This window comes from Podarcis pityusensis (assembly GCF_964106645.2).
Source record: "Podarcis pityusensis genome assembly, chromosome: 4".
NCBI lineage: Eukaryota > Metazoa > Chordata > Lepidosauria > Squamata > Lacertidae > Podarcis > Podarcis pityusensis.
In genome coordinates this window covers 38494212-38508979 of record NC_138027.1, presented here as the reverse complement: position 1 = coordinate 38508979, position 14768 = coordinate 38494212, and the positions used below count along the sequence as shown (strand labels likewise).

Sequence of the window (14768 nt, the reverse complement as noted above, 5' to 3'; positions counted from 1 at the left end):
CTGATTGGGAAACGCACCTCCCTATCCGCGGCTGAACTTTCAGACCCACATTCTGATTGGCGTGAGGCCCTATCGATCAACCCCCTCCCCCCTCCTAAGCTCCTCCTACGCCCTCGGCGATTGGGCCCGTATTTCATCCTTCAAAGTAAACAATCTCCGCCTCCTCCCTTGTGAGTGGGCCGCGGCCTCCACCCTCGACTTCCGCCTCCTCTCCTCAGCGACTGGCGCGAGCCCCTGCCACTCTCTTCGTCGCGAGGCGCAGGGAACGCCGTTCGCTCCTCCCTCCTCTCGCATGGGCTTTCTCCCTTTTTCCGACGCCGTGATTGGCGGCGGTGTTGCTGGGGGGGTAAGTCCCGCCCCGCTTGGGCTGAGCCGGAGAGAGGAAGCAACTCTGTGCAACCGCCCTCACCGCCCCCCTCCCTCCTCCTCCAGTCTGTCTATCTGTCTGGTAGGCGGCTCCGCCAAGTCTGCTCCGCGCTGTCGCGGGACCTGGAAGGTGAGCGCGGAGCAGCAGGTCGAAGCTGAGCCCCGGACCCCCCCCCCCCCGGGGACAGAACAGGCGGCTGTCAAGAGCTGTAAGAAGGAGGTTGGGCGGCGGGGGGGGGGAGGGAAATGGTTCCCCCTCCCCATCTGGGTGGGGAGACATAGCATTGGGTTGTATGGAGAAAGGGGTGGCTAAGATGGGGGGTGTTGGGAAATGGCGGGTCAGGGGGCGCAGGAAATTCTGTCGAGGGAAAAAGAACCCCTGAGATTTGGAAGCGGCGAGTAAAGGGGGGGAGCCAGGAAGGAGGTGTGTTGGGGGGCACACGTTGGGGCTCCTCGTTAAGACGAAGCCATTGTGGAACATAAATGTTGTATCTGATGAAGAAAAATCTGCACAGGGAAATATAATGTGGGAACCTCTAAAGAGCCACTGAGAAAGAGTTTGGCACTGTAGTAGCGTAAAATTCACTGAAGAACAAAAAAACATGTTCCTGGTGAGGTATCATAATGGAGCGTTTATTGATGGGTCCAGTTCTGGAAACGTTTGCATGAGGTCCTTGCCCACTGACTGGTTTCATGATTCAGGTGCTAGTGTCCTATGCCTATAGTACTAATGCCTGGAGTAAGCCCTGTTGAGCGTAGTTGAATTACTTCAAAGTAAAATTACTTCAAAGTAAACAGTAACATGCCTAAATTTGAACTGTAAAGCTGTAATCCGATATACACTTCTCTGGGAGTTAAGGTGTAGGGAACTTAGTGGGGCTTCTGCACTATGTATACTATATTTTGCCTCCTGAGAGCTCATTTGTTCTTGCACAGTCTCTGTGAGATACGTTAGTCTGGATTATAGTTTTTTCCCCAGGGCAGCTTTCAGTTTTATTGATGTCCACTTAGTTTTGGCTTATCTTGGAGACTTCAGTACTATTATGGTTCCAGGCTTTTCACAATCGTTAAGGCATTGTCTGGCCTAGATTCTGTGCATTTTGTTTTAATCTAGTTCTCATAACAATATTGATAATAGGAAAATGTGTGAATTGTATTTTACCTGAAAAGCTGATTCTTTCACTAACCCTTTCATAGTATTTACCAGTTGGTGCGAAGAGGACCATAATATTTTAAATTTCAAAATTATGGCTATTATTACAGATGAACACCCAAATGAATCTGGTGACAGCTCAACCTTTTGACCCAAGATTATGCCATGAAATAATATCTCCAGCACTTCATGTTTTAGAAATAGAAATCTCACATATGGATTCTCATGAATCTATACTATTTTTACAGCTGGATCTGTAAAACCCAGCATTTATTATAGTTCACTCCTATACTGACAGGCTGTACAATTAAAGGAACCCTCTCCCACACATGCACACATGAAAATCTAGCATTTTATGACAAAGCTGTGGCACAAAAATACAGGTCCAGGGCATGGTTGCACGTCTGAGACAAGATTGCTCTTTGGCTTAAATTCAAACACTCTTCACACCTGCACTGTCCCATCCATCATCAAGGCATAACTGAGAGTACAGCATAAGAAATAGTTCACCTAATGCTCTACACTACAGCAGCATCATTATGGAAAATGCAGTTTAAGATATAGATCCAAGTGATTTCTACCAGAATCACAAAAATACACTGCCTCATCGTAGCTCACAGATTACAATGTTAAAAAAAAGCATATTGTGCCATTCCCATGGTGCAAAACAAAAAAACCAACAACAATAACAAGGAATAGATAAGAGATTCTCAGTTTTTATAGGTACTTATCCTATAGCTGCTGCCCAGTTGCAACTCGTATCAGTATCCACCATCAAAAAACAAACACCTTTATACCCAGCTTTGTGGTATCATTATAGCACAAACACCTTGATCACACATGGTTCAGCCACAGAATGTGTGGACTAAATTCATACAGCAAACAACAGTTTGCCCTTGCTGTTAAGTAACCACAAGCTCCCTCAAATATCCAGGAGTTGGGACAGGGCTTTCAAATCAGAAAATATGGCTTCCAGGCACACATGAGGAGGAACTGTTCCACAAATGTGCACTTGCTAAATCTGGGAATGGATGCCTCAGATAATAATAATGAGGACATTCTATGACATTTGCTTTAACCCAGGAACCAGTGTAGTCCCTCATTAGATAAAGTTCTCCTACCATTTGCAGCTTTTTCTTTTTTCAGTTCACCATTCTTATTACATCTGGACTATTATGTCTGCACAAAATCGCACCCACCAGATTAATTCATATAGAGTAATTTCCCAGTTTTGTACTCACACAGATTAAAATTCTCACTCCACTCATAAGCAGACATTGAAAGAGGTGAAATAATTCTTGGTAGCCACTGTATTTATGACAACATGATGTAGATGCATTGTTAATCTGTGTTAAGTGACCTTGAGTGACCACATTTAGGGCATGCACAGGCAACTGATGAAGTGATCTACTGAGTACTTCTTCTGAGCTCTTCTGGCAAATGAGCAAGAGAGATTGAAAATGCTCATGTGCAGCAGAGGATAGGGCATGATGTTAGGATAATTCCTTCTGACTTGGGGCAGGTCGCCACTGCTCTTCATAAATTTCTTTTAACCAACCGCAAAACCATGCATGTGTTGCCAGCATCAGTTGGAAATTGTCCATCTGTTGTGATTTTAAGTTTAGCCATAAAGGTAAGCAGCAGTGCTTCTCTTCTTACATGGTGAAGCTGTGGGCATCACTCTCCCCACCCCCATGTTGTTCAATTCACATATGAAGTTGCTGTTCTATATTGATGAGTGTACACATGTTTCTTCTGGGGGAGAGATAATTTGTGTCCATTGGGATTCATGCAATCAGGTATTGATGTGGAGCAGCCACTTCATAAGGGAAGTATCTGTCCATGGTTGCTAAGGGGCACCATACTGAATGAACTAGGGCTCAGAATTAGAGCAATGTGCTGAAAGTCTGAGTGTATACCAGATATTACCCTACAAGTGGCAAGGCAAGGGCCCGAGATTATTGATATTGGGGAAAGCACTCCTTTAGAGTCCCAACCCACATCTGCCTTGGTATGCTAGTACTAACACCTTGGATTGGTGGTTCATGGTGCCATTGAACTGCCCCACTGACCAACCCAGCAGCCAAATTCTGCACTAGCTTCAGCCTCCAGCATCCAATATTACAGCAGTGCATTACAGTAGTCCAGACATGAGGGTCCCAAAGCATAGGCAACTGAGACCAGGCTATCTTGGGCCAGGGATGACTTGAGCTTGCAAACTGGCCTAAGCTGGTCTTAAACACTCTTAGCCACAGACAGATTCCAGTGACAGATTCGAATCCAGGAGTACTGTATTTCCAGGCTACAAATATACGAATTTCTTCAAGGGGAATGCAGCCCATGACCAGAGCCAGGTTTCCAGACGCAGGAACTGCTCACCTACAGCACCTCTCAGTTTTGTGACTCCCACCTAGCCCATCACTGCTTTCAGATACCAGTTCAGCACCTTCGCAGTCTTCCCTGATTCAGATGAAATGGAGAGATGGAACTGTATGTCACCAACATAATGTCTCTGGATAACAGCTCTTAGCAATTTCATATGTTGAATAGTGAGACATAATGGACTCTTGGCTTAAAAGCTATATTGCTGAGAACGTTATTTACGATTGCTTGCTTTCTAGTAAGGACCCTACAGGTAAGAGCAGGACCATCCCATTACAGTGCCTCCCTCGAGTTTCTCTAGGACACCATGGTCAATGATGTCAAAGGCTACAAAGATATCGGAGAGCTAAGTATTCCAGGAATTATAGAGTGGAGTCTTTTCAGTGTGCAAGAAATTGAGTTAAGTGATAGAAATACTCTATCAAGGTGATTTCAGGATTTACAAATTTTGCAATGTAAATCATGCATAAGAAAGATAGTAGAAGATTATCATTGTGCAAGCACTGCACTGGCTACCAGTGAACTACTGGCATCCAGGGTGTTAGTATTAGCATACAGAGCATATAAATGGGACCCAAGTTCCTAAGAGAGCACCTTCCCTAATATCAACCATCTAGGTCCCTAGAATTGGCTGGTGAGGACTTGATGGTAATGCTCTTACCAGGAGCTGCCCAGTTGGGGTTAACTGGCGATAGGGCCTTTTCAGTGGTGGTTCCCTGTTTAAGGTAAAGGTAAAGGACCCCTGGACGGTTAAATCCAGTCAAAGGCGACTAGGGTTGTGGCGCTCATCTTGCTTTCAGGCCAAGGGAGCTGGTGTTTGTCTACGGACAGCTTTCCGGGTCATCTGGCCAGCATGACTAAACCACTTCTGGTGCAACGGAACACTGTGACGGAAACCAGAGCGCACGGAAACGCCATTTACCTTCCCGCGTGCTTTTGAACAGCTAGGTTGGCAGGAGGTTCCCTGTTTATGGAATGCCCTCTCTAGTGAGGTGCATCTGTCTCCATTACTTTTAACTTTCAGAAGTAATTTGAAAACATTCCTCTTTACCCAGGCATTTAGTGACTAAAGAGTACCGGATGAAATACTGTTTTTAATTGAAATTTGCTTTTAGATGTTTTCAGTTGTAATAGTTTTTGGAATATTTTGATAGTGTTGTTTTTGAATTGTGGATGTGTTTGCCACCTGGGCTCCTTCCGGAGAAAAGCTGGGATAGAAATTAATTAATTAATCAGTAATTTGGCAATAGGATGGTGAGAGACACCTTTATGAAATTGTTTAGGATGTGAGAAGGAGTGAATTAGGTATCTACAAATGTAAGTTTGGGGCAGGAGTAGATCCTAGAGTATATCTTAAATTTGTAGTTGCCTTGTGAATCTCATGATGTCCTTATATACATAAGATAATCCTAGATTTGAGAACCTGAGATAGGGAAGCCTCCCCCTCCCCATTAGCTAAATGCAAGTGACTGTAAAAAGTGCATTTGGAGTTTGTTAAAATAGATCGTCTGCATAAGTTTTGGAAAGATTTATTAGTAAGTGGTTTCTTTCAAAGACAGAGTAAGTAAGTAGTGCCGTTGAGCAGAGGTTGGAACAGACATCCCATTTCAGCTTGAATCCACTTTTATTCTTCTAAGAAAAATCATTATCAAAACAACAACTGAATATTCCAATTTGCTACTTCTGTGTAGCAAGTAGAATTTCCCCAGCTACCACTGCCGGACTTGACAATGGCCTCTTCTTATAATAGGGAACTTGATAGAATTCAACCACCAGGTGTCACCCTTTCCCATTCAAAGAGGGATACAGCTTCTTTGCCTGATAAGCTTGTGATTTGTCAGTTCATTTTGCTTGTTAGTTTGTTACCAATGAGCAATATCAGTTCATCCCATCTGCTCAAAATAATATATTGCTTCCTCAGTTCAAGAAAATGAGTGATTTTTAAAAATAAATATAAAATTTTTGACAATTCCACCCCCCTTTTCTGGCTCATTTAACATTTAATCTTATTAAACATTTTCTGGTTGTGGGGATGGGGCGGGGGATAGCAAGAGAACCAAGATTGGGAGACTACTCTAAGGTAGCTTACCTTACTTTTCCATAGATAACGGGAGGACAATTTTTACTTTCAGATCAATCCTTCTTTACTCAGTAAAGTAAGACCTATTGCATCCATTGGAGCTTATTTCCAGGTAAGTGTATGTAGGATTGCAGCTGAGTAACTAGGATTTCCTTCTGCGTATACCTGCATCAAATTGTACTGACTGTGATAACATAAATCCAAAGTGCAAGTTGTATAATTGATCATAATTGGGAATTTTGCAATATTCATTTAGTAATTGTTCATACTGGAGAAATGTGTTTCTGCTTAGCAGCAGTACTGCTTTTCTGAAATCACAGCAAAAATCATGTTGGGTTTTCAGAGCACTGTAGGAATGTCCCTAAATACTGAAAATGTCTGCCTACTTTATGGTGCTGTGAGTTGAATTCTAATCCATCTGAAATGGACTGGATGTTATGCTTTGATTCTGCCCACTGTCACCATGCTTTAAGGCATTTCTGCATTTCCTTCCCTTAAGACTTAAAACCAAAATAAAAATAAAAATGGGGAGAGGTAGTGAATGCAAGAATAAACCACAAAGAAAAGCACCAAAAATATTCCAGTGTTCTGAGGTGTTTTGGAAACAAGAAGTTCAATTATCAGGGCAATCTACAAATATATAAAAACATATATCGAAGTAATATTTTGAAACTAAATCTATTTAGTTTTATCTGAATAAATCTTTTTCCACTCAGTTTTGCACTGGAACAAGCAGTGAGGCTTTATACTTCACTGTTAATATTACCTTAATATATCTCACAAACATTTACCTGTATAAAAATCAAGCACTACTTGTATTATGTACAAACCATTTATCATAAAAATAATAAGATCTGGTTGAAGCGCACATGTTTGCCATGAAGGTGGTTATTGTTGGTATTCCACATTTCAGCTGGGAAGATTCTTAAGTTGGTATATTCAAATATACAAATCAATGCAACAACCATAAGGCCAGCAATGTAAAAAATAAAATAAAAGTGAACTGCGACCATAAGTGTTAGAGATATCTAAAAGTGTCATGCTGGTGGAAGTAAAATGCTATGCAAGCCATTTCATTCAAATGTTTTAAAGTACTGTGACGTGCCCTTTTCTTTCTCAACTGCAGATGGAAGCAGGAGTTGGATTTAAGCTTCTTCAGTTAGTTTAGGTTCCCAGTTATAATTCTGTGAAAGTTAGCCTCTCCGTAACAAACCTGAGCCGTGTGTGGAACTGGAGCACCTGATAGAGCAGTGATAACACCATGGAAGTACGTTTTTCACTGGGAATTGCAGCTGATGTTCATAAATTTAGCTACAAATAATGGAAGTATGCATCATATTCATGGACAAGATAGCTGCAAATTACTGTACATTGCAGTAATGTTTGTTCCAAAAAATTATAATTTATATGCTTTTAATTTATATGCTACATCTCCCAAGCCTATTTAAAAAAATCATGAAAACTCTATTTTAACAAGAACCTTGGGCCAGTCATCAGTGCCAGGGGCCAACATGTGACTTACACATGTCTGTCTCTAACATAAACATAGGGCAGTATCCAACTAAATAGGCCCTTTAGTGCAAGACTTCTGGCTGTGCAATGTAATTTCTCTGCCCTCTCCTCTTCCTGTTCACCCTATAATTCTGCTCCGGAGCGTTGGAAAACCTGAAACAGATTTAGGAGGAGCACAGGGAGAGGAGACTGTGGGAAGTTCTGTTGTGTAGCTAAAAGTCAGTGCGCTAGTGTAACTATTTAGATGCATACAGCCCATTTTCTTTAAAACAACCTTCCCATAATAATTTTGCTGTTGTTCACAAATGTCACAGCATGATATAATCATCTTGTACAGAGTACATCATTTTTGCCTGCAGTCAACTAGTAGAGAAATCGGCATTTGTATCTCTTGGTGTAGGAACGTTTTGGTGACTGAACATTCTGGTATTCAGCTATACCCAAGTAAACAAATCCCGCTGTTTACTGGAGACTGCACAGAGTGAACATAAATGTAATACTCTACCTTTTTTTGTTTGTTTGTTTTAAGATCAGTTTACTGAAGACTGCAATGGAACGATTTGACGTGAAGCCACCTCCCTCCCGGAGCCGTTCTAAAACCGCTTTGTATGTGACTCCTCAGGATCGCGTTACTGAATTTGGCAGCGAACTGTATGAAGACGGGGGGAAACTGTACTGCACATTCTGCAATGTGGTTCTGAATCATGTTCGCAAGTCCGCCATCAATGACCATCTCAAATCCAAAACGCACACCAAACGCAAGGGGGAGTTTGAGGAGCAAACTGTCAGGAAGAAACCGCGAACTCTGACTGCCTCTTTGCAGTGCAACAGTGCAGCCCCGATAGAGAAGCCCGGTGTCGTCCAGGACTTTGTAAAAATGTTTCTGGAAGCTAGCATTCCCCTCGAGAAGGCTGATCACCCAGCTGTGCGAGCTTTCCTCTCTCGCCACGTGAAGAATGGGAACTCCATACCCAAGGCAGACCAGCTAAGAAAAACCTACTTGCCTGATGGGTATTCACACCAGCTTCTCAAGTCTGAAGACCACTGAGTGGAGGAGGCCACTTGGTTCTAAGTGTGGAGTATTAACAGTTGCATAGCAGTGACGTGGTTTATTTTTATATTCATGCACATGCAATGTTACGTAATGGTTTTTGTATTGTAAAATGACAATCTATTGCAAAACGCAACGGTGTGCAACAAATTGTTGGTGACTCTAGTATTACAAGAGTTTGGATCTAAAATGTTGTTGAGCTCCTTGAGTGGGGGGAAATGGCAGAAAGGTGCCATGTTGCTGAGTTTGTACAGTCCAGTGCTAAATCATTATTGTAGAAAAATTCCTTTGCTCGCTTTTCATCCTCCTGCATTACCTGATAATTGCAAATGATCAAATTAGGCATGGTCAAACTCAATAGTCTAATTTCTGGCTTTAACATGTATTCATATATGCCCAATATGCGTGCCCCGTATTTTCAGCATAAATTTATCTCCAGCATAGCTATACTTAGGGATGCCAAAGCAATCCTGCAGGCTTGATTTCCAATGCTACTGTTTCCATTTTTCTGGTTTGCGCTATTATCCTGAACCCACTTTCTATCTCATTCTATGTGATTTACATTCTGTTAGATGGAGAAGTTTTAACTGGTGGCTGGATGTGCAAACTCTTGCATAGCTGTTGAGGGTTGTAAGGATGTAGATGTGCATCCCATTGAAAGCCAAGGGTAGCATCTACTGTTGGATGCTCATTCTGCTGAGCATCCCTTTTGCGTACACAGTCCTGAAAGCAAGAGTATATGACATACTCCACAGAATTAAAGGGGCAATTTTCCCACATCCCTAATTATACTACAGATCAGAGGAAAGCTGCAGGACTGTAAGAGTAAAGTTACGCAGTCAGCTGCCTGTAGATGGCAATGTTTTGCAAATAATGGATATAAATATAAGTTGTCTAATGTGCATTTCCATTGCTCCCTGATTAATTTCAAAGCTGGCTCAAATAGGTGGTTGGGTTTTTGTTTTTTTTAATCTACGTGAATATCTCATGTTTTTGAACTTTGCACAGTTTAGGTTTATGTAATACGAATTCCTAGAGTTACTGATGATACCTTTTGCTTCACTGGCTGTTGTCTTTTTCTTTATGAAATGTTTTCCAAGGAGCAAAGCATTAATAGGAATTTGTAATTCATGACTAATATATTTCTTCATGCATTAGCTAACAGCAATTCCTGATCCTACCACAGTTAAGCACTTTTGCTTCCCATTGATTAGAATGGGAGAGTTTACCATAACTGTCTTTTCTATTGATTGAGTTTTTAAATGCATAACTTTTAAAAGCATCATGCCCCAGACATTTTACTTTTTCTTGGTGGAATTGCAAAGGAAGCAAAGTAGCTTTTTATTTCTGTCCTATTTTTTAAAATTATTATTAATTAACATCCAAAGCCCAAATCAAATAGAAAAGAATAGGAAACTTCACCATAGACATCTGGTTGGAGTCAGATGATGGGTCCATTTCTTTCCCCACACTTTCCCCTCTTTTCTTGGACTAAAACAGATAAGAGAGCAGAATAAGCAGTTTAAGGAACATGCAGATTCACTGGAAGGTTTTGACGCAGTCACACAGGCAATATTGCATTGAAAAGTTGCATAGAGTTTGAGGAAGTGGGTGATCACCAAGGTAGACCCATTGAAATCAATGGAGCCAAGTTACTCTAGTAGGTATATACTCTTTATGTTGGAGATTATCCAAAATCTGCAGTGCCACGTTGAGCTTGGCATTGGTGAATGTAGCCCAGGATCTGGACTGCTTAGCTTACGAAAAACAGTATATTTCATATTTAATCCATTTTTTTGCTCTCATATTTGTATGAAATTGCATAGGTGGCATCTGTTATAAGTTTCTATATATTTGAGGAGGAGCTTCTGTGTGTCCCCCACCCCACCTTCCTTTTCCCTTTTCTGTTTTTTTCCTGCCACTGCAGTTGTTGCCAAAGTACTCTGATTTTTTGTTTAAAGAATCCAATAGAACCCCATGTATTGCTCCTAATGTTACATCTGCAGCATGGAAGAAACTATTGGGGTTTTCTTTCTTGGGCTGAACCTAATCAGCCCTAAGCTTAATTAACTCGTAGCTGAACAAAGGATCACAGCCTTAATATTCAGTTCCAGAATGAAAAACAGTTACTGGCACACAGAATGTGTGTTCCAGTATAGACTTCCTGCACAATAGTTCTCAAGTGCAGAGATGCAGTACTCCAGTGCAGCATTAAAAAGAAATGTGTTACTCTATTGGACTGGGTGACACTGGTGCATCAGTTTCACAGGCAGGCCATTGTCAAGTTTTAAGATTAGAACAGCTTTCTTACTTTTGAAGAAAGCTCATAATAATGAATTGGGAGTAGAAAAATGCCCTGTTTGGGTCCATAGCAGATATTTTCTGTTGAAAATTTATCTCATTTAATTTCAGATACCTTACATTTTTTTAAAAATAAACATTAAACAGTAATCTACCTTTGTCAGAGAGGAATGCTGGAGCAAGTTGGTAGTTCCCTACAAAAAACAACAACTTGTTTTTATTTTATTTTATTTTGCTTGTCTACTAATTCTAGTGAATTAGAATGCTGTGCCATCAATATATGTGTACTTCCCTGTCATCTTCATCTACAAGCTTCCTTTTTATGATGTCAGAAAGGGAGTAGGTCCCATTGCGCATGGCAGTGGGAAATGCATGTGCTGTACTCCTGGGATATTTGTATTGCTTTGGTTCTTCTATTTGTAGGGCAGCTTCATCACTCACAAGGAAATGCCAGCAAAGAGCAGGGGAGGCGGTATGTGTGCATTTGTACACTTTCTTTTCACCCTTTCAATTAATGTGCAGAGTGGTGATCCATGAATTGCCTTGTGCTTCTGAAACTTACACATCTCAGCACAAAATACATTAACTACCCCTGCCCTAACTTGGTTCCCTCAAGATGTTATTGGGTTCCAACTCCCACCAACCCTTAATGGTTTAAGGTTCAGAGATTATGGGAGTAGCAGTCCACCAACATTTGGTTGGCTACCATTCAGTTAAACAGTTCTTGTTTGGCCCATTATGTTTTAAGTGAAAAGGCCGTGCATAAGTGTGCTATGTAGAAGAATGGAAGCTGCACCATGATGCCATTAACCCAGACGACTGGTACAAATCATGGAAACAAGTAACATTAGATTCCTTTTCTTTAGGATATTAAATCACTATTTTGACCGTACCAATGAAAAGAATTGTTGAAAGCCAGACTTCTGTAAGCATAAAATGGATAGTTTACCTTTGCACACGTTATTTTTGTGTCATTTGTGCATGTAAGAATTAGAACTGAAATAAGTAACTAGTAGCAACCTAGCCAAAGGAATATAACTTAATGTTTTACAGATTGGTCTGAGTAGTTGCCTAAACATGATTTGGCTTTTGAATAGCTATTGAAAGCCACAGTCCTGTACATGCGTACTTCAACATAAGTCATGTTGAATTCATGGGACTTGCTTCCAAGTATAGGATTTGGCTGCTCATATGTTCTCAATTGACATAGAGCAGAAATTTCAAATACATCAATTTTTGTTGTTCTAGACTCCATTGAACACAAGACTTCTACTTTTGTGAGACAGAAATGTTTCTAAGCTTTCTTAATGCTAAAATGAGTATCTGGTTGAGAAAGAGCATACATTTACTGAAGCATCCTTCACAATCAGATGTTAACGTTGTACAAACCATCCAGATTGGGTTGGGGATGAAGGACGCCGCTAATAATGGGTTGGATCCAAGCCAAAAGCTCAATCCTATGCATGTCTACTCAGAAGTGAGTCCCATTGGGCTTACTCTCAAGTAAGTGTGCATTAGAGAACAACCTAAATTAGTTGCATTTAGTTCCTGTTGAGGTTAATGGAACTTAAGTCATGATTAACTTTTCACTTAACTCAGTGGAGCAATATATTGAGTAGAAATGCATTGGACTGCCCTGTAAGTTTGAATACAAACCAAGGTGTTACTGTTCTTCATATAGTTGTCAAGACATACCTAATTGTCTTTTGAAAACTGGCTCCCACCAAATTTCCAAACCTGCATTTTTATGAAGTTAAAAGTTCAGGTTTTTATATTGATTGTTATAATGGATTGAGAAAACTTTTGAACTAACCTGTCCAGTTTACAAGAGATGGCAAAAATAGTTTCTGCCAACTAGGATATGTTCTTATGCTACTCAAAAATCCCTAACTCCCTAAGGTTTTTTTAAAAATAAATAAAAAAATAGTCTATTACAACCATGCAAAGATAGATAGTGACGTAGTTAAACTGATTTTGTGTCTCCATTATAACTTTTTTTCTTGAGTGAAATAAGGAACAAAATAACAGTGTGCTAACCATTACCATTTATTTATAGATATATATTGTATGGATAATCTTGCTATCCCTTTTTACTGTTCCATCTTTGAATTTGCTGCTAGGATATTTTTTGTTTGCTTATGCATGTTGAATATTCATTGTCTTTATGTTTTTAAAGTTCTGTGTTAACTTTACAAAATAAAGAGTTTTAAAACAATGGCAGCAAGGTCATATTTGAACAGCAAAAGATACATAGCAGAACTGCCAGATAGAAAGGTGGCACTGACTACTTTTCGTTTCCCCCTTTCTGTTATTTCTTTTGGCAAAATAGAGCAATCCAAGCTGCCATGCTAGATGGGGTTTGGGTGCAGCTGAGATGTCCCTCTTCCCAGCCCTGCCTAGCTCTGCTAGCCTCTACAAACAGGGGGCCCCCAACGTGCCCACCCAAACAACAGGCAGATCTTACCACTAACAGCCCACTCGCCGAAAGCCTTGACGTGTTTTGGGGAAGCAGGCCTGGCCTGGCCCAGCATCCATTAGATTCTCCTGAGATCTTGCCACCCTCATGTCATGACATTGGAGAGAATCTAATCCTCTTGGCTGCACCAGCCTGGCTGCTAGCAGAGCAAAGGGGTGTTTTTGCTTGCCACTCCACATTCCACCCAGGTTGGTGTGAGCACTGGGAGTGTCGAGTTGGCACTCCGTGATGCCCTGCTTAGAGTTTAGGATCGCACCTAAAAATGTGTCAGTGTGTTATATTGTAGCATAGTCATTATCTAAAATAAAGGTTTTGCTTCCTTATTGAAAAGAGTCATTTCAGTCAGTAATAAGGAGCCTGTGGGACTTCAGATGTGGGACTCCAGTTCGCACCCTCCTTGATTGTTGGCCATATTGGCTAGGACTGATGGGAGTTAAGAAACCAACAATGTCTGGAGGGCTCCACATTGGAGAAAGCCTGTTTTATCCAAATACCCAGGAGAAGAAAACACCTGGATAAAAAGCAGGGCACGGGTTTCTCATTCCTGGCGGTTCTAGAATAATTTATTTCTTGTACAGCGCAATGGACTAATGTAAAGATGTAGCTGTTTTGACGACGTTATGACAGCACCGCTGGCCTATGAAATAATTTTATCCTTTTGACAACACAAAAATTCTGGAATGTCACCTTTAACTGAAAGCAAGTGGATCTGTCTGGAGACAATTAGAAATAAGAGCAGCAGATAAAATCACAACAGTCTCAATAGCAGCAATAAGGACCAAAACCAGTCCAAGGCAATTAAGCTCTCATAAAAGTCTGCTGAAATAGGAGAGTTTTCAAATGGCACCAAAGATTCATCAGAGCTGGTGCCAATTGTATGCCAAGGGGGAGGGCATTTCATAGTTGGGATACCTTTGCAGAATAAGCCCACGGGTTCTCGGATGTCTCTTGCATGTGAGACTGATAAGCTAAGTGAGCAAACTTCTAAAATAACAACTAGAAAAGATTTTTCAACCTGATTAAAGGACCCCTCTTGCCCACAAAACTTCCTATATATTTAAGAAATCAGGAGCAGGCTGTGGACATAGAAATTTCCTCCTACAGCTGTCCCAGATTTCTGCAGCCTTTTCCTTATAGTCTCAAGCATTGCTGAAAGACATCATCTGCATTAGCCCTAAATATTACTGGTAATTTGGCTTGGCAAAATTAGAGGAAACCTCACTGGCATTAACAGTGGTGAGAGAAACGATCTCTTAACTCCCTCTGTGTTAACAAAAAAGCAAAAGTATATCATCTATCTATCATTAATATCCATAAGCGATCTGTGTTATGAAATTCTGTTCAGTCATGTTGCTATGTGTACAAGTGGCAGGGGCAACAAAATGTTGCAACATATTCTTATTTCATAACACAGGTATTCCTGCTCAGGGTGCCAGCCAGGGCCTCC

The 14768-nt window shown here is 41.0% G+C and overlaps 1 protein-coding gene across 8 annotated transcripts; it reads left to right on the top strand.

Moving 5' to 3' along the window:
- Positions 1 to 388: 388 nt before the first annotated feature.
- CGGBP1 (CGG triplet repeat binding protein 1) lies at positions 389 to 13060 on the top strand. 8 transcript variants are annotated; one of them, XM_081002776.1, is made up of 4 exons: positions 413 to 575; positions 6034 to 6093; positions 7108 to 7248; positions 8023 to 13060. In XM_081002776.1, the coding sequence occupies exons 3-4, from the start codon at positions 7243 to 7245 to the stop codon at positions 8539 to 8541; spliced, it is 525 nt and encodes a 174-aa protein (XP_080858902.1). In that variant the 5' UTR covers positions 413 to 575; positions 6034 to 6093; positions 7108 to 7242; the 3' UTR covers positions 8542 to 13060. The 8 variants fall into 8 exon arrangements, with proteins under 8 accessions (XP_080858900.1, XP_080858901.1, XP_080858902.1 ...); XM_081002777.1 differs by having other exon boundaries at positions 445 to 496; XM_081002774.1 differs by lacking the exon at positions 7108 to 7248 and having other exon boundaries at positions 389 to 496.
- Positions 13061 to 14768: the final 1708 nt, after the last annotated feature.